The sequence below is a fragment of the Oryctolagus cuniculus genome, chromosome 4 (genome assembly GCF_964237555.1).
Source record: "Oryctolagus cuniculus chromosome 4, mOryCun1.1, whole genome shotgun sequence".
NCBI classification, from domain to species: domain Eukaryota; kingdom Metazoa; phylum Chordata; class Mammalia; order Lagomorpha; family Leporidae; genus Oryctolagus; species Oryctolagus cuniculus.
This window is the reverse complement of record NC_091435.1, coordinates 4,883,759-4,906,430: the sequence shown is the minus strand read 5'-3', so window position 1 is coordinate 4,906,430 and position 22,672 is coordinate 4,883,759. Positions and strand designations below refer to the sequence as shown.

Below are 22,672 nucleotides of genomic sequence, written 5' to 3'. Positions count from 1 at the left end.
CAAAAACTATTCCCTTCTTAAGAGTATGTATCAAGTATCTATTAAGAGACAGGAGTGGTGCTGGTGTGGAGAGAGAATCTACACTGAGAGGCTCCCAGTGTGGTGGAGATGACAGACTTCAGTCCTTACATTCATCAGGAGTCACAGAGACGTGGCAATGGCCATGATAGCACACCTTGGCACCCAGCAGGGATGAGTGGGAGAAGAAGCCATGGGAGGGCCTGATGAGGGGTCCTGGGGAGCAGGGAGATTCTGCAATCCAAGGAGGGGGACCCTTGAAGGCAGAGAGCAGCCTGGAGTGAGGGTCTCCCATTTCACAGGTGAGCTGGTGGAAGGGGCACGTGCAGGCGAAGACGCTCAGCTGGACCCCAGCCCCTGCCCAGGTGCGGCTCCTCAGCGGCAGCTGGAGATGACTGGCCTCCCTGAGGGCAGCACAGCCTGGGCTGCTCCCCTACCAGAGCCTCCTGTGTGCTCCATCACCACGGGTGTGGGCAGCTGCAGCCCTGCAGCCAGTGCTTGGCCGCTGGGGACTGACGGGGCCATTCCTGCCATCTGCGGGTTTGTCCATGGTCCTGGGTCTGTCCTGAACCCTCACGGCTGCCTCCCATTGGAGGCCAGCTCTGCACGCCTGCCTTGCCTGGGCCGCATACTCTTCACGTGCAGACCCACCTCAGCACCTGCCCCTCTTCGGCTGCATCCTGACCCACTTCTTAGAACAAAGCCAGGCGTGCTCGCTTCCCTCGAGCCCTTGGCGTGCTCACCCTGGTCTCCATCTCCGAGTGACAGGTGCAGCCCAGAGCCACATAGCCCCGTGCGAGGGGCTGGCTCCGGGCTTGCGTGTGCGCCCCATTCTTTCCGGGTCTCCAACTGCCGCCCTCAGTGATTGGACTGAGCCGCCTCATCTCCTCTTTTGTGCATTTCCGACCCAGCGAGTCTCAGCTGCTCTTCGTCAAACCAGAATCCCTGATCTGACGCACCTGCTTCTCAGCCTCCAAATTCTGCTGCCCCAATCCCTCCCGGGCCGTCCCTCGGCTGTCCCACCCCCACTGCTCCCTGGTACGTCCCTGGCCTGCTCTTATTGCAGTCTCCCCTCCCCCCTTGGCCTGCCTTTTCCAGCTGCCTTGAGCCTGATTGGTTACCACAGCTCTACTCAAAGGCTAAAAATTAGGTCACCACAGCCTCACCTACAATATAATGCACAGTGCCCAGAAGAAAAAAAAATAAGGCTCACATAAGGATTTGTGGCCTCTACAAGTTTTATTAACCCTACCTGTGCCAACAAGGGTCTCATTCCTCATATCTTTTATGAGACATGGTACAAATTCTGGGCGGAGACCACAGTGATGGGATTCTACCCTAGGCTGATGGACCACGAAGTTCCAAGTGGCCCTGGAGCTACCTCTGGAAGACCACGGATGGGCACGCCTGTCCTGATGGCTGGGCCGGTCTCATGCATGGGGAGCGCTCCCTGGGTACAGGTGTGAGTGTCCCTGGCCTGTCCCTGTAGCCCTCCTAAGAGGTTGCTGCAGAGCCATGACTTGGCACTGGGGAGTGGCTCCCCCAGTCTCTGCACAGATCCCACCACGTGGCTCATCCTGGTGACACCACACACGGGCCCTGCTCTGGGGCCGTCACCCAGCTAGGGAGGTGGGAGGCGAAGGGGACAGGCAAGGTACCAAAGGCCATGGCAGGGGCCTGGTTTCATCAGCAGCTACCCACAGCCAGCAGGAAAGCCTAAGAGGCCAGTGCAGAGAAAACTGAGGTCCTGGCTGCCCAGGCACAGCCCCTGCCTTGGGACCCAGACACACTCTGTGCTGAGAGCAATGGGGGGAGGGAGCCCAGGTGTGTCCTCGCAGGTAGGAGAAAGCCAAGGGAGGACAGAGAATGGGAAGACAAGAGTTGGAGGAAACGCAGGCCTTACCTGATTTATTTTTGCATTCGATATCGTAGCCCGTGATGGGGCTGTTTCCGTCAAAGCCCATGGTCCACCTGAGTGTGATGGTGCGTGCCTTCACGTCTTTGATCTCAATCTCGGGCGGGTCTGGGGGCTCTGTGCCAGGAACAGAAAGACGGGGTCAGTGCACACGCAGGTCACGCACAGCACGAGAGTGGGGCTTTGCTTGGGGACAGAGGCTTTGTGCCTGGGAGTTTGTGTTTCTGATCATATTTAGAGAGAAGAAATTCTGCCTCCAAAACTTCCAAGTTTCATGGGATTCATAGAACCCAGCCAAACCCCGAGGGAATGACTGTCGCTGCTCCCATCCAGCTGTCTAATGAGGACCACACTCGGGCCCCCACTGTTCACCTCTTTCCACACTGATGGTTTCGCGCTGGGATTCCCGCACCTGCACAGAGGCAGGAGACTGCACTTCTGTGCGTCCCATGTGCCTGTGACCTGTCATCTGCCTCCATTCTAAGGGTTTGCTTCCCTGAGTTTGGGGGCTGCACTGTGACGTCCTCCCAGGCTCTAAGAAATAGGGCTTCACACCGACTTCACGCATGTTCCCACTCTCTGGAGGATGAGGAATGGGAGCCAGGAGGCCAAGGTCGACCGAAGGCCGAGGCTGCCAGCAATGGCTCCGTTTTCTCCTCACCCCCTTATGCTGCCTTGGTCCTACCTTGCACTGTGAGCTGGATTATTCCACGGTCCTCCCCATAAGAATTGATAGCGTGGCAGGAAAAGAAGCCAGAATCTTCTCTCACAGTTGGCAAAATCTATGTGTAAAGCGGAAAGAAATCCATCTTATTGTGCAGCGTGGAGCTGGGGAACAACTGAAAAGGCTTTGGGCTGTGGCATCTTCCCTCCTCTGTCCTACCCCGCCTGATACCCTCCACACATGTGCAAACAGACACAGTCACACAGACACACACATATACACACATACAAACACAGACACAGAGAGACAGAGACACACACACATACAGACACAGACACACAGAGACATAGACACAGACACACAGAGACACACACATACACAGAGACACAGGCACACACACATACACACACGGACACACACATATACACAGAGACACACAGACACAAAGAGACACACACATACACACAGAGACACACACAGATACAGAGACACACAGAGAAACACCCAGAGATACACACAGTCACATCCAGAGTCACACACAGTGAAACACAGACACACACACAGTCACACACACAGCCACATCCAGAGTCACACAGACACACACAGTCACACCCAGAGACACACAGACACAGTGACACACAGTCACACCCAGAGTCACACACATACACACACAGTGACACACACAGTCACACCCAGAGTCACACACACACACAGTCACAACAGATACATACACAGACACACACAGGCACAGTGACACACACACAGTCACACCCAGACACAGTCACACCCAGAGTCACACCGAGGCCCCTCGGGGGTAACCACTTCTCTGTGCCCCTCCGTGTGCACATGAACAGCACTGACATGCGCAGCCCCTGTGTCCCTCACACAGGCTGCTGAGGTCAGTCTGACGAGCTTGGTGCACTTGGTTTTCCCATGGTAGTTTTGGAGCATCTGGGACAACTACACCTAAGGAAACAGATCCACGGCCACAGTGGCCCTGGCATCTACAGGTGGGTTCAACCAGGGGAGGGTTGAAAGCATTTGGGAAAAAACTGCATCAATATGTATTGAACGTACAGCGGATTTTTTCCTTGTTGCTATCATGTAGACAAAACAGGAAGCACTCAGACATGCTTAGACAGCATTCCCTTGTAGCAGGCCTGGTAAGTATCGTGCATCGTGCAGGAGGACCGTGGGGGCTACGCCAGCACTGTGCTCTTCTCTGCAAGACACTTGAGACCTGTGCACCTGACATGCACAGGGGGCCTTGCAACCCGTGCTCCCTGGGCCCTGAAAGATGGCGACTCTGCAGTCCCAGCTCAGGCCTGCACGGCCCTCGGCAGAGTCCTGCTCCAGGCAGACCCCGGGGGTGCACCTGCTGAGCAGACAGCCTTCACGTTTCCACCATGTGTGTGTGTAGCATCCTCGCCTGCTCATCTCTCAGCCAGCCACCAGGAGCGCCCAAGATTCTGAGCGAATGTAGCACCTTCCTTCTAGCCTTTGTGATTCTCTATTAAGGACAGATTTTTTTTTCTTACATTAGAGTTTTTCCTAAGAAGCAGAATAATGTCCATTATAAAATCTTTGTCTCAAAGCCCATCTAATGCTCCCTTTTATAGGAAGTGGAAGTATGCACACAGCATAGGCTGTCATTCCTTTAGGATTAACTGTCATTAAAACAAGTTACTTCTCACTTTTTTTTATTACAGTGGGGTTGCCTGCTGTGTGCATCATAATTCCACTCCTAATAACACTCAGGATGAAGCCCATCCGGGCAGGGTATGCAGTCATCTAGATGTAAGAAGCGGGAGAGAAATGCACACTCCCTAGATGAATTCCAGAAGACGCTGGCTGTCACCCAGCCACACGCACCCACTCGTGGGAGGGGCCGGCCCCCGCGCCTCTGTGTGCTGTACCTGCAGCGTGGACAGCACCTCCTCTGCCACCTCCCTGGTGGACACGAGGTACCGGGCCATCTCGGGGTTTATGATCCTGTCCTCCTTCTCCCAGCGCACGATGATGGGCTTCTCGCCGTGGGCTGTGCAGCTCATCTCCTTCTTCTGACCCTGAGTGGCCAGGGTGGTGTTGGGGTAGGACGTGATCATGGCCGGAACTGGAAGAGCAAAGGGACACAGCGGCTCAGCAAGGCGGGCCTCGCGACGGCCCCGCCACGACCCTCCGCGGCCTGTGGCTGAAGGGGACGTCTCGTGGAAACCGAAGGTATTCAAGAGACCACCGAGCCAGCCTCGCGAGCAGCGAAAGGGAAGGTGGCAGAGAAACAGAACCGGACGGAAGGAGCCTGCGGCGGACACCGCTGCGTGCATTTACGATTCCTGGGGCTGTCCTGCTCCTCCGATCCTGCCGTGTCCCAGCTTGGCCTGTGTCCTGGAGAGCACCTGGCAAGTGATTTTATTTGCTCATCCATCTGGGGAGGACACTGGACACTGGGAGTTCTGCTCCTGCCGTGACCGCCCGCATCCCACAGACAGGAAACGGCCAGTGTCCGCTCACGCTTGCGAACCGGTCCTTGCACTCACTTCTTGCCCTGTCCATGCCCCCACGTGTCATCAACCCTGCAGACCTCTGTGGGTCACCAGGGAACCCGCGACCCTCCAGCCTCCCATCACTGGAGCAGGGCCTCTCCTCTTCCATTTCCTGAGAAAATGGAAGTCTGTGTTTGAGAAATTTCTCAGGGTTCCTCTCCGACACCTCAAAAACTACTCACAGGCTTCCATGTATGGCCATGGAAGACCCAAGGCCCCCACCCCATTCAGCAAACCACTCAGAGATTCTGCACGGTGAACACCTCTGGACGTGCATTCTGAGGTTCTAAGAAAGTGGGAGAAGAACGAGGGCTGAAGCCACAAGCGCACGGGAGCCGTGGTGCAGCTGCGGCTCCCGGAGACGGGGTTGAGTCAGACCCCTCACGTCTGGCCCCTCATGGTGCTGAGTCTTGAGAATGAGCATATAAATAAGGATGGGAGAAAATCCACGGGAACAGGGGCTCCTGTTACAGATGGAGGAGCGTGTGTCTCCCCAGAGATCTCATGACAGCCTGACTAGCTAAGCTGGGGGTCAGATTCGTGCAGGATGAACATGGATGTGATCTGAGTTGGGTACCAGGCCCGGGGAGCCCAGCGGCAGAAGCACAAACAGACTCTGAAAGGACTGCCCTCCACGGACACCCGTGGGAATATGGGAATTCTCCCGGATTAAGAACTGTTGATCATGAGCTCACAAACCAAAAACCAAAAACAGAAAACACAAGAGAAGACCATCCACCATGGTCAGCAATCACCCCAGGACTTCAGGTACAGATTCTAACATAACTTAAAATGCTTAAAAGTTGTTTGTAAAAGATGATATGGAAGGCAGAATGGGGGTGGGAGAGGGAGAGAGGGAGAGAGGGAGAGAGGGAGAGAGGGAGAGAGGGAGAGAGGGAGAGAGGGAGAGAGGGAGAGAGAGAGGGAGAGGGAGAGGGACAGGGAGATGGAGAGGGAGAGGGAGAGGGAGAGGGAGAGGGAGAGGGAGAGGGAGAGGGAGAGGGAGAGGGAGAGGGAGAGGGAGAGAGAGAGAATGTCTTCCTTGTGCTGGTTCACTCCCCAGAGGGCCACAGGTGCCAGGTCTGGCCCAGGCTGAAGCCAGGAGCCAGGAGCCCCATCCAGGTCTCCCCGGGGTGGCAGCCACCCCAGGCCTTGGGCCACCCTGTGCTCCTTTCTGAGGTACCTCAGCAGGGAGCTGGAGCAGAAGCGGAGCAGCTGGACTCCCGTCAGCCCTCTGACAGGGGATGCTGCCTTCACAGCCCACTGAGCCCCAACACCAGCCCCGTAAAGAGCTTTGTGAAACTCGAGGGGAAATGAGATGATACAGAGGGGACTGGGAACTTTTAGAAAACAACCCAAGCACATTTATATTTTCACCTGACTTCTGTCTCCCCCAACTGTAGGCAGGAAGCCCTCCTTCATTTCTAAGAACCGGCGTGTGTCTGTGACCTCCCCACCCCACCACCTCGGCCAAATTCAAGTGCCTTGGAAACCCTGGAAAACCCTCAAAGAACCTATTCCCACACAAGGCCCTAATTCATGTTTGAAGGTTGCAGGGGGGCAAAGACAAACATTTCGGGGGACACACCCCAAGGCAACACAAGTCTATTTAAATGGCCCAGGACACATGCGAGAACACACCCACGCTTATACCCTGAATACAAGTGCACAGAGCCGCACAGTCGTACCCACGTCAAGTCCACGGCATCAACGTCAGCCCCGAAACATCCGTCCTGCCCACTCACAGTCACTTGCCTTTCCCACCCCACGTCTCAGGCAATCACTAGTCTACACCAGCCTGCCCCTCTCTTGCCTTTTCTGGTCACTTCCAACCGGTTTGCTGACACAGCAAGTACTCTTAGTGCCCAGTTTGCTGGCTGTGCACACCAGGCAGATTTTCCAGGTCTGTCCATGTCACGGCATGCTCCAGCGTTGTGTTCCTCTGCATTGCTGATCACGCTCTGTTGTACGGGCACTGCGTTCATTTATCCACTCGCTGGCTGGTGCATATCTACACTTCCCCCTTTGCACTACTACGGATTGCTCTGCGAGAAACCTGAGCGTGTAGGTTGCTGTGTAGACCCATGTTCTCATGTTCCTGGGTAGCTTCCTAGGACACACTCCTGGGTCACACAGCAGTCATGTGCTCACCTGGTGAGTAACCCTGGCACCATGTCTCACGCGGCAGCACCACGGAACATTCGCTGGTTGAGAAAAATGAGGGGAGAGGAGAGAGTGAGAGGAGCTGCCAAGACGCAGAGGGGATGGCGTGAGCCTTGTGGGGGATGCTCCCCTCCAACGCGCGGTGGGGACCTGCAGGGCAGTAAGCCTGGGTCTCTGCATGGCCCCTGCCAGCTGGGGACTGGCTGCTGGCAGCCTCTTGGGGAGTGAACCAGTGGATGGAAGATATCTTTCTCCATCCCTCCCTTTGTCTGTCTCTAACTCTCCCTCTCAAATAAATAACTTTTTTTTTAAGAACCATGGTTTCTGCAATACCTTGGTGCTTGGCACAAAATATGTAAATCTGGTCACGGCACAGTGCTCTGCCAGTGTGTGCTTAGTGGTTAAGTCTCACTGCCGAATTAGGACACGCGGGAGCATTTACACCCCCAGAAATGCCAGGAGCCAGGGCTTCCTCCTCCGTCTCCCTCTACAGCTTACCTGTTAAGCCCTTACCAGAACGCTGGCTAGCAGACACAGAATCACAGTAATAGCAAAGAAATCATCGTTATATCAATGGTTTCTTTTTAATTTTCATTTTGTTTGAAAGTCTGAGAGAGAACGAGAGATCGTGAATCATCAGGTTCACTACCCAGGTGCCTGTACCAGCTGGGGCCTAGGCCAGCAGAAGCCAGGAGCCAGGATCTCCCTCCGGGTCTCCCGTGGGGGTGGCAGGAGCCCGAGTACTGGAGCCCTCGCTGCTGCCTCCCAGGGGGTGTTGGGAAGGAGCTGGAATGGAGTGCAGAGCCCGGACTTGACCCCAGGCACTCTGATACGGGCAGTGAGTGTCCCCCGCCACATCTAACTGCTCCGCCAGCCTCCTCCCTGCATTAATGACTAAACTCTGTTCCCATCATAACAGAGACAGCGGCAAGTTGGAGGGTTTGACCTACCAGCAATAACTAACATACTCTTAAAGGAAAACCTTACCAACAGGAACCGAGTATCACGGAATGTTTCGACAAATAACAGCAATAAACGATGTGTCCACACAAGGGTATGAGAGAAGGGGGGTCAGCATTCGTAATCACTGATCTTTGTGATCAGTCCACCCTCTAGTCTCCACAAGTCTTTCAGCGCCTTTAGAGCCGAAAGTCGAAGCTGCAGGTTCTCACGTCTCTCCTTCCTGCCCAGCCCTGCTGGAAATGCCAGCGGGAAGGACACGGCAGGTGTGGAACAGTCTGGTGACGCCTCCTGTCCTCAGCTTCCGGCACAATCCCTTCACTCTGCAGAGGAGGAAGGCGACACGCAGAGAGCGCTGGGCGCCAGAGGCCCCAGCGTAAGAGTGGAGCGGCGTCTCACTTGATGGATCCTGAAGCCATCACTGCCCTCGCAAGTGACGACCCCGACACAGATCATCTGGGGCTTCCTGCATCCCAGGAGGTGTCTCAGAGCAAGAGAACGGGGCTGGCGGAGGAGAGGGTGAGGTCAGGCCTGAGGCAACCAGGCTGGCTCAGTGCCCAGGCAGAGAAACTGAGGCTGGAGCAGACAAGAGCACAGTGTCAGGCTGCTCCTCCTCCAGTGTCGCGTCCCAGTCAACAGTTTATGAGGAGAAACTCTCAAACAGAGAGGAAGCCCAGCCGCCCTCTACACATCGCCTGGGTTCCATAACCAACATCTTCGTGCAGAGTCAAAACGCGTTTTCCCGGTTCTCTTGCAGCTGAACACACAGGATGCACGACTCTCACCTCTCTCCTTCTAGGTCATCGTAGGTGAAAGCAGAAATCAGTGAGTGCCTCAAAGCCCGGGCCCTGGGAAGGCTGCCTCAGGCACTCACTGGGGTCCCACCAGGGCCCCGACAAGGGCTGGAGATCGGCCGCCCTCTCACCCATGTCGCAGCTAAGGAGGAGGTGGAGCCAGGAGCCTGGCTCCAGTCTCTCGCTGCTGGGAGTGGACAGGACCCTCTCCTGCCTTGTGCTCGGGTCTCTCACCTGACTCTGGGGAGAGGAACGGATCATCTGCTCCCAACCTGGCTGCGTCCCAGAAGCTGGCATCACCAGGGGCTCAGGCCCCACCCCAGACCAACTGAATCAGTCTTCGGGTCTCAGGGCGGTTCTGACACGCAGCCTGCCCCGAGCCCACTCATCTGCCTCATTGCCAGGGCCCTCTCAGCCCTCCTGCTCTTGCTTCTCCCTGTCCCGGTCCCTCGAGTCTCATCTCCCTCTCCTCCACGCCCGCCCGCCCTCCCTCCCTCCCTCCCTCCTTCCCTCCCCCCTTCTTCTTCTTCTCTCTCTCTCTTTCTCTCTCTCTCTCTCTGACACACACACACACACGGCAACAACCAGTTTGTATGAATGTGACTGTGTGCTTGAGACATTGCCACACACGGCACCTGTATTTAAGCCACACAACAACGGGGTGGGAGACACATATTAGCCGTAGACATGGCCCAAGATGTATTTGTAAGGGTCATTTTAAGTAGAGTCTCAATTACACCATCAGTACACGCAAGAGAGGTAGAAATATCATTTCTAGCAGATTCACTGAATTTAAATTTATGTTAACAGATGTCTGTGCAGATGGTGAAAGAGAAACAAACAGCAAACCCCTGCCTTGAAGGGGCAAAAATAAAGATCAGAAAATAAGAGAATCTTAGGATTAAGTGCATACTTGACATCTTCTCCCTCCCCCCGCCCCCCGCCGTTGTTCCCAAGGTGGCTGAGAACTGGCGTGTTTCAGACTGACAAAGACTAATCTATCTCCTTCCTTCCTTCCTTCCTTCCTTCCTTCCTTCCTTCCTTCCTTCCTTCCTTCCTTCCTTCCTTCTTTCTTCCTTTCTTTTTTGACAGGCAGAGTTCAACAGTGAGAGAGAGAGAGACAGAGAGAAAGGTCTTCCTTCCGTTAGTTCACCACCCCCCCCACCAAATGGCTGCTGCGCTGATCCGAAGCCAGGAGCCAGGTGCTTCCTCCTGGTCTCCCATGGGGTGCAGGGCCCAAGCACTTGGGCCATCCTTCACTGCACTCCTGGGCCACAGCAGAGAGCTGGCCTGGAAGAGGGGCAACCGGGACAGAATCTGGCACCCAACCAGGACTAGAACCCGAGGTACTGGTGCCACAGGTGGAGGATTAGCCTAGTGAGCCACAGTGCCGGCCTAATCTATCCTTTTTCACTTCTAGCTCACCCCTAATCAAAGCTTTATCTTAGTGGTAAGGTCTTAAAATCGCAATGTCATTGTCAAAGCAATTCAGTAAAGTTATCGTCCTAACCCCTGAGGTTGATGAAATTCCCACTCCCTCCTATTTTCCTTTTTCCCCTAAAAGGCTAACAGGTCAGAGTTCACACCCCACTGAGTATCCAAGGCACCTGTCTCTCTGAGTCCTTTCTAGTGTCGGATCACTGCACATCCGCTCTCGCAAGCAAGGGGATTCCTGTAGAGGAGAGGCCTCCTAACTCCATCTGCCCCTAATAAAACAGGATGAGTTCATGGAATCCATGGGAGAGCCCAGGTTTCCTCATTCCAAACGCAGAGTCCTACTGCCTGTCCCTAGTCGGGGAGGCCAGGGCTGGCCCACGGGGCACAGAACACCTGTCACAGGGGCCCTGGCGGCCCTGCTCTGTTCCCAAGGCCAGAGCGCCCCTGGAAGCCACTTGATCTGGGCATGAGTCCGTCTAGGGGGGCCTCCGCAGGACGTCCTCCTCGGCTCCTTTGCTGCATCTCTCCCACAGGCCAGGGGCATACGCTGGCACTTCATAAAGCTTGTGACAAAACAGAATTAAAAGATACGCTTCTTTGGATGCACATTTTGAAATCTATGCATAGAATTTTTTTTAAATAACACATATTTTGTTTTGAAGACCCTTTGTGAGCATGGATTCCCCACAGTTTTGCACTAAAATAAGCATCTTGTAAGTGCTTCCTCCCACTGCCCCTTGGAGCAGCCGGACGTTGGAGGGATAATGCAGACAGGAGTGTGTCCACAGCTTTTAGGGCCCAGAGCAAAGTGAACAATGTGGAGCTCCTTGTTCAAACAGCAGGAAGAAGGTGAGTCTACAGTTCTATTTTTTTATTTTTTATTTTTATTTTATTTATTTATTTTTTTGACAGGCAGAGTGGACAGTGAGAGAGAGAGAGAGAGAGAGAAAGGTCTTCCTTTGCTGTTGGTTCACCCTCCAATGGCCACTGCGGCCGGCGCACCGCGCTGATCCGATGGCAGGAGCCAGGTGCTTCTCCTGGTCTCCCATGGGGTGCAGGGCCCAAGCACCTGGGCCATCCTCCACTGCACTCTCTGGCCACAGCAGAGAGCTGGCCTGGAAGAGGGGCAACAGGGACAGAATCCTGCGCCCCGACCGGGACTAGAACCCGGTGTGCTGGCGCCACAAGGTGGAGGATTAGCCTAGTGAGCCGCGGCGCCGGCTGAGTCTACAGTTCTAGAACTTAAACTTTTCTTTCTTCTTCGGTCTCTCTCTTTCCATGAGTCATGTGGTTTTATTTTCCATTTAGCATTGCACTCCTGCAGGTACGGGATAGTGGCTGGGTAACTTCTGATTCTCCCAGGTTCCTGACATAACCCCATCACCTGACACCAAATGTTCATGTGCCCACCAGCTACTGGAGACCCCTCCCAGCACCAGACTGACATGCCACAGCCGGGGCCAGGGTGGGACTGAGTCAGGACCCTTCCAGGTGGGTGAGTGCTGGTACCTGGAGGCCCACCCAACTGAGTATCGCTACAAGCGCCATGGTGCTGCTTCTTTGGGGTAGAGAGGACCCCAACTGGGATCCTGGCCCTGATCTTCAAATGCTCACCCAGGGTGCCATGGGATGGAGGACCAGAGCCACCGCTGGGGGACCCGGGGAAGGAGAGGCCTGGGGCCCAGGGGTGGGGGAGCACACGGCCAGTATCTGTTCTGGGGAGATGGGAAGGCATAGGCACAGGGACCCCATGCACCCAGGTTTTGCTCCGTTGGCCATCAGAATGCATTTACAACGTGCAGCTTCATGGATAAAATGATTAGGAGTTCAGACGGCAGCTCCAGAACATTAAAACCCTTGGAGCAGGGCCCTGTGAGACCACACTGGTCCCAAACCCACGATGTGGTCCCTGGATGCCAGTGAAGCACACAGCTTCCTGTACAGCTACTGCTGCTTCCTGTGGGGGAAGACAAGCAAGTGGGGCCGGCCCTGTGGTGCAGCAGGTAAAGCCCATCCTGCAGTGCCGGCATCCCATATGGGCACCGGCTCTAGTCCCGGCTGCTCCACTTCCAATCCAGCTCTCTGCTGTGGCCTGGGAAAGCAGTAGAAGATGGCCCAAGTCCTTGGGCCCCTGCACATGTGTGGGAGACCTGGAAGAAGCTCCTGGCTCCTGGCTTCGGATCAGTGCAGTTCCAGCTGTTGCGGACAATTGGGGAGTGAACCAGCAGATGGAAGACCTCTCTCTCTCTCTCTCTCTCTCTCTCTCTCTGTAACTCTGACTTTCAAATAAATAAATAAATCTTAAAAAACCAAGGAGGCTGCTGAGTATCTCACTTCCCATGTTGGATCACTCTCCCCTTTATTTACTCCATCAGTTAGCGTTAGCAGGTACTAGACTTGTCTATGTGCTCCCTTTGACTCCCAGTCCCTTCACCATGACCAACTGTGAACTGAAACTGATCACCTGGAACAGTGAGATGGCATTGGTACATGCCACCTCGATGGGATTGAATTGGAATGGCAGATGTCCTAAATAGCACTCTGGCCTCAGAATCAGCCCTAAAGGCATTCGGAGCTGGCTGAAAAGCTCATGAGAGTATTTCAGGCATGGAAAGCCAAGGGACTCTGGCAAAAGATCTCTGCGAGTGAGATCCCAGTGGAAAGAACAGGTCATCAAAGAAGGAGGTACCTTTCTCTGAAGGGAGGAGAGAACCTCCACTTTGACTATGACCTTGTCTAAACAAGATAAGAGTCGGAGAACTCAGAGGGCTTCCATAGCCTTGGAAACTCATGACTGGAGCATAGGGAGACTACTGATGCCATAGACAGGAGTGTCAATTGGTAAAGTCAACAACAGGAGTCACTGTGCACTTACTCCTCATGTAGGATCTCTATCCTTAATGTGCTGTACATTGAGATTTAATGCTATAACGAGTACTCAAACAATATATTTCACTTTGTGTTTCTATGGGGGTGCAAACTGTTGAAATCCTTACTTAATGCATACTAAACTGATCCTCTGTAAAAAAAAAAAAAAGAAAAAAGAAAAGAAAAGAAAAGAAATTATCAATTCCCAACTTGACTCTCACTGGGATTAAACATGACAATAGGTCTGCTCTGATTTCATCATCATTTAAAAAAAAATCATCTATTATTTTTCACTTTATGTTTCTGTGTGGGAGCAAACTGTTGAAATCCATATTTAATGTATACTAAGCTGATCTTCTGTATATTAAGATAATCGAAAATGAATCTTGATGTGAATGGAAGGGGAGAGGGAGTGGGAAAGGGGAGGGTTGTGGGTGGGAGGGACGGTATGGGGGGGAAGCCATTGTAATCCATAAGTCATACTTTGGAAAATTATATGCATTAAATAAAAGTTTAAAAAAAAAAAAAAAAACAAGGAGGCATTCGGACATGGCTGAAGAACCCCTGAGAGTATATTAGGCATGGAAAGCCAAGACACTCTGGAAAAAAAAAAAAAAAAAAAAAAAAAAAAAGAAGACCTAAGTGAAAGATCTCTGTGAGTAAGATCCCAGTGGAAAGAATGGGGCCATCAAAGAAAGAGGTACCTTTATCTGAAGGGAGGAGAGAACTTCCACTTTGACTATGACCCTGTCGGAATAAGATTGAAGTCAGCAAACTCAAAAGGCTTCCATAGCCTTGGCAACTCATGACTAGAGCCTAGGGAGATTACTGACGCCATAAACAAGAGTGTCAAATTGTTAAGTCAACAGCAGGAGTCACTGTGTACTTACTCCTCATGTGGGATCTGTTCTTAATGTGTTGTCCAGTGTGAAGTAATGCTATAACTAGTACTGAAACAGTATTTTGCACTCTGTGTTTCTGTGTGGGGCAAACTGATGAAATCTTTACTTAATATATACTGAATCGATCTTCTGTATATAAAGATAATTGAAAATGAATCTTGATGTGAATGGAATGGGAGAGGGAGCGGGAGATGAGAGGGGTGTGAGTGGGAGGGAAATTATGGGGGGGGAGCCATTGTAATCCATAAACTGTACTTTGGAAATCTATATTTACTAAATAAAAAAAGAGAAAAGAAAACAAGGAAGCAAACAAACAAAAGGCAGGTTGCCTGGAAGGGGAGAACACAGGGCTGGACAGGCGCCATCCCTTGCGTGGGACTTGGACCTGCCTGACCAAAGGCTTGCAAATGGGCTGTGGGCCAGCTCTCTCCTCCATCTCGAACCCACCACCAGGACCGGGCCTTCCAGAGAGCAAACCTTCTAGAGAGACGTGGCCAATCCCCTTTCTGTCCACATTACCCTACCTCAACAGCTCATCCACCTCATCCTCCGTACCCCTGCCACACTCATGCTGCACGTCACCTGGGACCACCCAGAGGCCCGGGTAGCATTTTCTCAGACACATCAAACACGACTTTGTTTCCTGGGGGGTGGTTAAAAGATGCATAGCATAAAATGTACTGTAGTAGTCACTTTAAGTGGCAGTAAGGACATCCAAATTGGGGCACAACTTCACCACCATCCAGCCCCAAAACTCTTCATCTTGGTACTCATCAGACACCAACTCCTGCGTATCCTCTCTCCCCGGCTCCTCAGCCCCCGGCTAGCTCCATGCTTCCTCTTTTCTCTAGGAGTCTGCCTGCTCCAGGAGCTGCACGTCAGAGGGGCTGGGCAGTAGCTACTCCTTTGTGCCTGGCTGCCACTACCCCCACATTTTGAAAGTGTGGGTAGAACTCCATTGCATGTAGAGTCCACGGTTTCCTTATCCACCCCTTTGTTGATGGGTACTTTGGTTGCTTCCACATTTTGCTTACTGTGAACAATGGACACTTCTTCTTTTTTTTTTTTTTTTTTTTTTTTGACAGGCAGAGTGGACAGTGAGAGAGAGAGACAGAGAGAAAGGTCTTCCTTTGCCGTTGGTTCACCCTCCAATGGCCGCCGCGGCCGGCGCGCTGCGGCCGACGCACCGCGCTGATCTGATGGCAGGAGCCAGGTGCTTTTCCTGGTCTCCCATGGGGTGCAGGGCCCAAGGAACTGGGCCATCCTCCACTGCACTCCCTGGCCACAGCAGAGAGCTGTGGAAGAGGGGCAACCGGGACAGAATCCGGCGCCCCAACCAGGACTAGAACCCGGTGTGCCGGCGCCGCTAGGCGGAGGATTAGCCTAGTGAGCCGCGGCGCCGGCCCTGGACACTTCTTCTTTGAAACATCTGCAGAACCTTCCTAGGGACAAGGAATTGCAATCCGACTCCCGTCCCTCCTGCAGCTGCACAAAGACCAAGCAGCATTGCCCTGTCTGGGGTCTGCCTCTCAGTTTCATTCCTTGTCTTCATCCGGAAAAACAATGAGACCTGTAGCCTCCTAAGGTCGTGATGAGGATTAATGAGATTATGTTGATGGAGCCCACTGAGCTTGTCGGAAGGAAGTCCCTGCAGAAACACCAAGTGTGATTTTCACGGCAGTGGAATCGACAATGCCTCCTGTCCAAATACTTATTGTTCATAAAAGTTTCAGCAAGTAGTGCTGCCACTGGGAAGCTCTTATCCCTATAAAGAAAATGATTTCATCAGCCAGGAATTAATAAGTTCTTAGCACACACTACAATATCCTCTCTGCTGGGTTATTATGCTTACATAATGAAGTTACTTTGATTATAACCATTAATCAGATGCACGTTGCCAGGCTAGAGTGGGCTACATGTGCCGTGAGCGACTTCCTGGCAGGCTGGCCAGACCCTCTGCCGTGATTAAACGTGGTGGGGCAGAGATGGGGAGCACGGAGGGTTTGCGTTGTATTTGCTCTGAAGTTGTTACAGTCCATGTTATTGGAAGGCTTGTGTTGCATTAGAAGCATTATCATTAACCCAATGATATTAAAAACAGTATTTTCATTAAATTAGCAGAGAAATAGGTCATTTCTTCTACTATTTACTTCCTGTCCGGTCATGTACATAGAATGCCATATTTTTCCCAACAAGATAACTTACTAATAATTAGGGAGAAAAGGAGAAACTTGTGAGTGGGCTTTGATTTCTTGCCAACTAACAGTGATAGTAAGAAATTAATGAAAACTCATGGGGAACTAGACTGTGCCATTAACAGAACTTGAGCGAGTGAGGTTTATGATGTTAATTAGAAAATGAAATTCTGGGCTGTGCATTCGTCTGTAGGCCCCCATCGTGAGCTCCAGAATCCAAATCTTTACACAGTTCTCCTCCAGCATTTTACCAGAGTTACAGGGCTGGATGGCCAATAGGTAGAAGTGGTGGCCCATCCCCCACAGCCTAGATCATATAAAGACTGTGGCTTCTTCCTTGGGGGTCCTTTCTCCCTCCTCACCTCCCCCTCCCTGATCTCTCACTGTAGAAAAGACTGCAAAGGCCACCAGGATACTTGGGGGCCAGGAGAGGACAGCCTGTGTGCTCCAGAGCTGGTCCACACCCCACTGTGGGAGCACAGGGGTGGGTCCTCCTCCAGCCACACTCACCCCTTACACAGTACTCAAGTACAAGTATAAGGTTCTCAGGAGGTGAGCCGTTTCCATGGAAACAGAGCCGGCAGTCCCCAGGTGGCTTGGGCAAGGACACGCAAAGCCTGGTCCTGTCCTTGTGAGGAGGTGCTTTCTGTCTATGGCTGTTTGTCATGGAGAATGGGAGAGAGGGAGAGAGGGAAAGAGGGAGGGGGAGGGAGAGGGGTAAGGGGGAGGGAGAGGGGGAGGGAGAGAAAGGAGGGGGAGGGGGAGTGGGAAGGAGAGAGGGAGGGAGGGAGAGAGAGGGAGAGATAGGGAGAGGGAGAGAGAGAGGGAGGGAGGAGGGGGAGGGCGAGGAAGAGGGAGGAGGAGAGAGAAGGGAGAGAGGGGGAGAGATAGAGAGGGAGAGGGAGAGAGAAAGAGGGAGGAAGAGGGAGAGAGGAGTGGGGAGGGGGAGTGGGAGGGAGAGGGGGAGGGAGGGGAAAAGATAGAGAGGGGGAGAGAGAAAAGGGGGAGGGAGAGGAAGATGAGAGGGGGATAAGGAGGGAGGGGAAGAGGGAGAAGGAGGGGGAGAGGGAAGGGGAGAGGTGGCGAGAGAGGAAAGAGGAGAGGGAGGGAGAGGGAGGAGGAGAGGGGAGAGGGGCAGGGGGAGAGGAGGGGGAGGGGGATGGGAGGGGGATACAGGGAGAAGGAAAGTCATTGTCAGCAACATTTACTGGGTGGTGACGTCCACCACATTTTGGGGTGTGTGTGGCTGCGGCAGCACACTGCCTGTGACTTCTGGAACCCAGGGCAGGGGCCTCTGGCAGCTGTGCCCACATTACCTCCCTCTAGGGGTAACCCAGAGCCTTACCCAAGAGGGGCCTGTGTTCACCCTGCCTTCCACCTAACAGTATCCTGTGTATTTTTGATTTCTGAAATGTCTCCGTCAATATTCACTTTCTGCACTCCCCTCCTCAATTAGCCATTAAACATATGTTGCATTTGCTTGCACATGACGCATGTGGTTTGTAAGGTTTGGTTGTCTGGGTTCCATCTTTTTTATTCCGCATGCCTTTATTACTTGATGATTCCAGTATCAAGGGCAGAAAAAAATCTTGTGCAATAATGATGATGATTCCAGCTAACATGTCAAATCCCATGTTGAGTACCCTGTTAGTTTTTTTTTTTTTTTTTGACAGGCAGAGTTAGACAGTAAGAGAGACAGAGAGAAAGGTCTTCCTTTTCCATTGGTTCACCCCCAAAATGGCCCCCCCAAGTGTGCCGGCTGGCACACTGTGTCAATCCAAAGCCAGGAGCCAGCTGCTTCTCCTGGTCTCCCATGTGGGTGCAGGGCCCAAGCACTTGGGCCATCCTCCACTGCACTCCCAAGCCACAGCAGAGAGCTGGCCTGGAAGAGGGGCAACCAGGACACAATCCGGCACCCCAACTGGGACTACAACTCGGGGTGCCGGCGCTGCAGGGGGAGGATTAGCCTAGTGAGCTGTGGCATGGGTCAACCCCGTTAGTTTTTTTTTTTTTTTTTTTTGACAGGCAGAGTGGACAGTGAGAGAGAGAGACAGAGAGAAAGGTCTTCCTTTTGCCATTGGTTCACCCTCCAACGGCCAGCGCAGCCGGCGCGCTGTGCCTAGCATACAGCGCTGATCCAATGGCAGGAGCCAGGCACTTCTCCTGGTCTCCCATGGGGTGCAGGGCCCAAGGACCTGGGCCATCCTCCATTGCACTCCCGGGCCACAGCAGAGAGCTAGCCTGGAAGAGGGGCAAGCGGGACAGAATCCGGCGCCCCGACCGAGACTAGAACCCGGTGTGCCGGGGCCGCAAGGTGGAGGATTAGCCTAGTGAGCCGTGGCGCCGGCCAACCCCATTAGTTTTTAATCTCCATGGCAACCCTAGTAGGCAGGTGCTATGGCTACCCCAGCTTTATGCATGGAGAAACTGAGGCACAAAGATGCTGAGTAACTCAGGATCGCACGGGAGACAGAGCTATAACTATGCATCCAGGATGCTCTCGTCTGTGAATGAATTCATAAAACACTTGGCTTACAAGGCACTCCTGGCTATGAACTTTACATATCCGTCTGTCTGCATCCTTCTGTGTCTTATTTTTTTTTCATTATAGGTTATGTTGCAGGAGATATAAGTCTACATATCTATATTTTACAGATAGCGTGCTGGCAGGCTTTTTCACTGCTCTATACAATTTCTCTGCACAACTATCCCACAGTTTATTTATTTGACATGGTTCATATTTTGACCATGGCAGACAATGGGACTGCAAACATTTTTAAACATGAACCCTGGTCACACCTGCAGGAATCTCCCTAGGGCTCACAGAGAGTGAAACGTGGAGCCTAGGGGTATCTGTAAAGTTCCCTGACTATGCCCACAGCTTTCAAAGGGTGTTGCACCAATGCATGGCGCCCAGAAATCACTTCTCTCAGTTTAGCATAGCCTTCCTCAAGAGGAAGGCTACACTGCACATTTGCAGGACGTTTAAGGTGACCAGCTCAGTGCCTTCTGTTTCTGTCCCTTGATGCGTCGTCAAGGGAGGAAGGAGAAAGGGACCAGAGGCGCTCGGCACACAGCCTGTGGACCGGGAGACGTTGTGTGATGGAGCGGCTCTCAAGGGGGTTTAGAGTCAGCGGCGTGGGAAGCACACGTGTGGCTGTCAGTCACAGGAGGCGCACAGGGGCTCATGGAGGACTTGACGGCTCTCGGTGACGCTGAAGCCTGCCGGGAAGATCTGGCTTCAGGCAGTGCATGCTGGGATCTCAGTGCCTTTCAGCAAATCAGCACACCCAGGGATGAGGCCTCATAGCCCCAGTGCCCCAGCTACAGAAGATGACCTGGGGCGAGCATTTAGCCTGGCGGTGACGGTGCCGGAGGAAGCCAGACCAGATGCCTGCAGCTCACAGTGCAGTGCCTGGGGTGGATCCCAGGTTCCTGCACCTGACACCAGCTTCCTGCCGATGCCGACCCTGGGAGGCGGCGGGGATGGCTTGGGTAGCTGGCTTCCTTGCTACCCACGTGGGAGACCTGGATTGAGCTCCTTGCTCCAGCTTTGGCCTGGATCACCCCTTGCCTGTTGTGGGCACCTGGGGAGTGAACTAGTGGATGGGCACTCTGTCAATCTCTGACTCCCAAATAAAGACAAAGCTTTACAAAGATATCTGTTGAAGTCTTACAAATACGTCATTTATAATTTGCCTAATTCTTTGTCTTTATAGATGAATATAGTATGCATTCCACTTTAAATATGTGTGTGTGTGTGTGTGTAAATATATATGAGAGGGTCGTGCCTCTGACATAACATTTAACAATTTAACCTATTCTCTACTGCATCTTTCTGAAATCCACCTGCTGTGAGAAGATGGGATGATGGAGCTGGCATCGTGGCATAGAGGGTTAAGCTGCTGCCTATGATGCTGGCATCCCTTATGGGCACCAGTTCAAGTCCTGGCTGCTCCACTTCTGATCCAGCTCTCTGCTACTGAGCCTGGGAAAGCAGTGGAAGGCAGCACAGGAGCTTGGGCCCCTGCCACTCCCATGAGGTACCAAGAGGGAGCTCCTGGCTCTTGGCTTTGCCTAGCCCAACCCTGGCTGTTGTGTCCATTTGGGGAGTGAACTGGCAGGTGGAAGCTCGCTCGCTCTCGCTCTCTCTCTCTCTCTCTCTCTCTCTCTATATATATATATATATTTCCCCTTCTCTCTTTCTCTCTCTCTCTCTGTAACTCTGCCTTCCAAATAAAAAAAAATCTTTAAAAACAAATGATGTCAATGTGCACAGGTGACTGGAGCATTGAACATGTGTGTGAGTTACGTGTTCCTGGAGAAGAAGCAAACAATGGGCTGTAACTCGAATGCCTTCAGGATGGATGCTCTAACCCAGGAAGCTGCTTGGAAGAAGCGCATGCAGGAGGCAGCCCTGTCTGGAGCAGCCCGAGCAGAGACCTCAGCACCCAGCACCCAGCGTGCACCTGAGACGCCTGGAGGGTGGATTAAAGCGCAGATGCTGCCCCGAGAGGTTGATGTGGCAGGTGTACGGAAGGCCCTGGAGTCTGAGTGCCTGCATTCCCAGGAGACATCTGAGACTCATTGGCTGGAGCAGTGGGTGACGCCAGCATTGGCAACAGCACCTCTCCCATTACAGCACAGCCATCGGCTGTTATATAAAAAAAGTCAATATTGCTTTTTAAAAATAATTCCAAATAACAGGTGTAGCAAATATCTGTTAGCCTTGCTCTCCCCAGAGACTTGCAAAAGCATTCCAAAGAAATTTAGGTCAGTACTCTCAGGAAGGGCAGGAAATTGCGTGGGTAGTCAGGCCAAGAATCGTAAAGTTAATGCTTAGGAGATTTCATACACAACGGAACGGCAAATCAGAAGCAAGTGAAAGTAACAGAGGCCAGCACTGTGGTGTAGCGGGTAAAGCCGCCACCTGCACTGCTGGCATCCCATATGGGTGCCGGTTCGAGTCCTGGCTGCTCCACTTCTGATCCAGCTCTCTGCTGTGGCCTGGGATAGCAGTGGAAGATGACCCAGGTCCTTAGGCCCCTGCACCCACATGGGAGACCCAGAAGAAACTCCTGGCTCCTGGTTCCTGGCTTCAGATCAGGGCAGCTCTGACCATTGCGGCCAATTGGGGAGTGAACCAGCCGATGGAAGACCCCTCTCCCTACCTCTCCTTCTCTCTGTGTGTAACTCCGACTTTAAAATAAATAAATCTTTTCAAAAAGTAACAGAAAAGCAGCAAGTGGAAAAAATAACTATAGAAGGGAGAAGAGCTGTTCACGTAAGAAAAGGAGTGTTTTTTGCGACATTAAGAAAAATAAGACAGCTCGGAAGATATGAAAAAGAATACAGAGGGTCATTAAAAAGACCAGGAAATTTTGGCAATCAAATGTCAAGACACTCAACTCCTTTTGTATGAAATTAAACAGCCATTTTTCTTGCCAACGCAGAGCAGGTTAAGTACTGAAAAGCGTGCAGTTTGGCAGGAGGTGGGGACACTGGCTCCCAAATCCTGCAAACGGAAGCATCAGTTGGTCCAGCCTTTTGGGAAATCAGTTTGGCCACATGTCCCCCCAAAAAAGATGCTGCATGAGCACATTATTTGCTTTTTCAAGATTTATTTATATATGTATGTGTGCATTTATTTGTTTATTTGAAAATCAGAGTGTTTGTGGGGGAGGTAGAAGGGGAAGAGAGGGTCCAAGAGAGAGAGAGAGAGAGAGAGAGAGAGAGAGAGAATTCCATCAGCTGGTTCATTCCCAAATGGTTACAAGCCAGGTTTGGCCCTGGCCAGGCTGAAGCCAAGAGCCAGGAACTCCATCCTGGTCTCCCACTAAGTGGCAGGGCCCGAGCGCCTGGGCCATCTTTTGCTGCTTTCCCGGGGAGCTGGGTTAGAAGCAGAGCAGCAGGGACTGGGCCCAGCAGTGTCTGAAATGCTGGCACCACAGGCAGTGGCTTAGCGCACGGAGCCACCATGCTGGCCTTTGAGTCACATTCCGACCATGTAACCCCATGGTTTGTGCAGGTGACACATTCCCACAGTTTCTGCATCACATTTACGTAACCACGTTCAGGCACAGCATAAATGTTTGTGCTTTTTTAAAAGAATTATGGCCGGCGCCGTGGCTCACTAGGCTAATCCTCCGCCTTGCGGCGCCGGCACACCGGGTTCTAGTCCCGCTCGGGGCGCCGGATTCTGTCCCGCTTGCC

The 22,672-nt window shown here is 52.7% G+C and overlaps 1 protein-coding gene across 3 annotated transcripts in view; it reads right to left on the bottom strand.

Annotated features, from left to right (window-relative positions):
• Positions 1-22,672, bottom strand: part of DSCAM (DS cell adhesion molecule) — a 722,199-nt gene that overhangs the window by 148,065 nt on the left and 551,462 nt on the right. For all 3 annotated transcript variants that reach the window (XM_070071799.1, XM_070071800.1, XM_070071801.1), the window contains exons 12-14: positions 4,514-4,710; positions 2,619-2,715; positions 1,922-2,050 (exon numbers count right to left, since the gene is read on the bottom strand). In XM_070071799.1, coding sequence (XP_069927900.1) covers positions 1,922-2,050; positions 2,619-2,715; positions 4,514-4,710 — 423 coding nt within the window. The remainder of the gene's footprint in view (positions 1-1,921; positions 2,051-2,618; positions 2,716-4,513; positions 4,711-22,672) is intronic.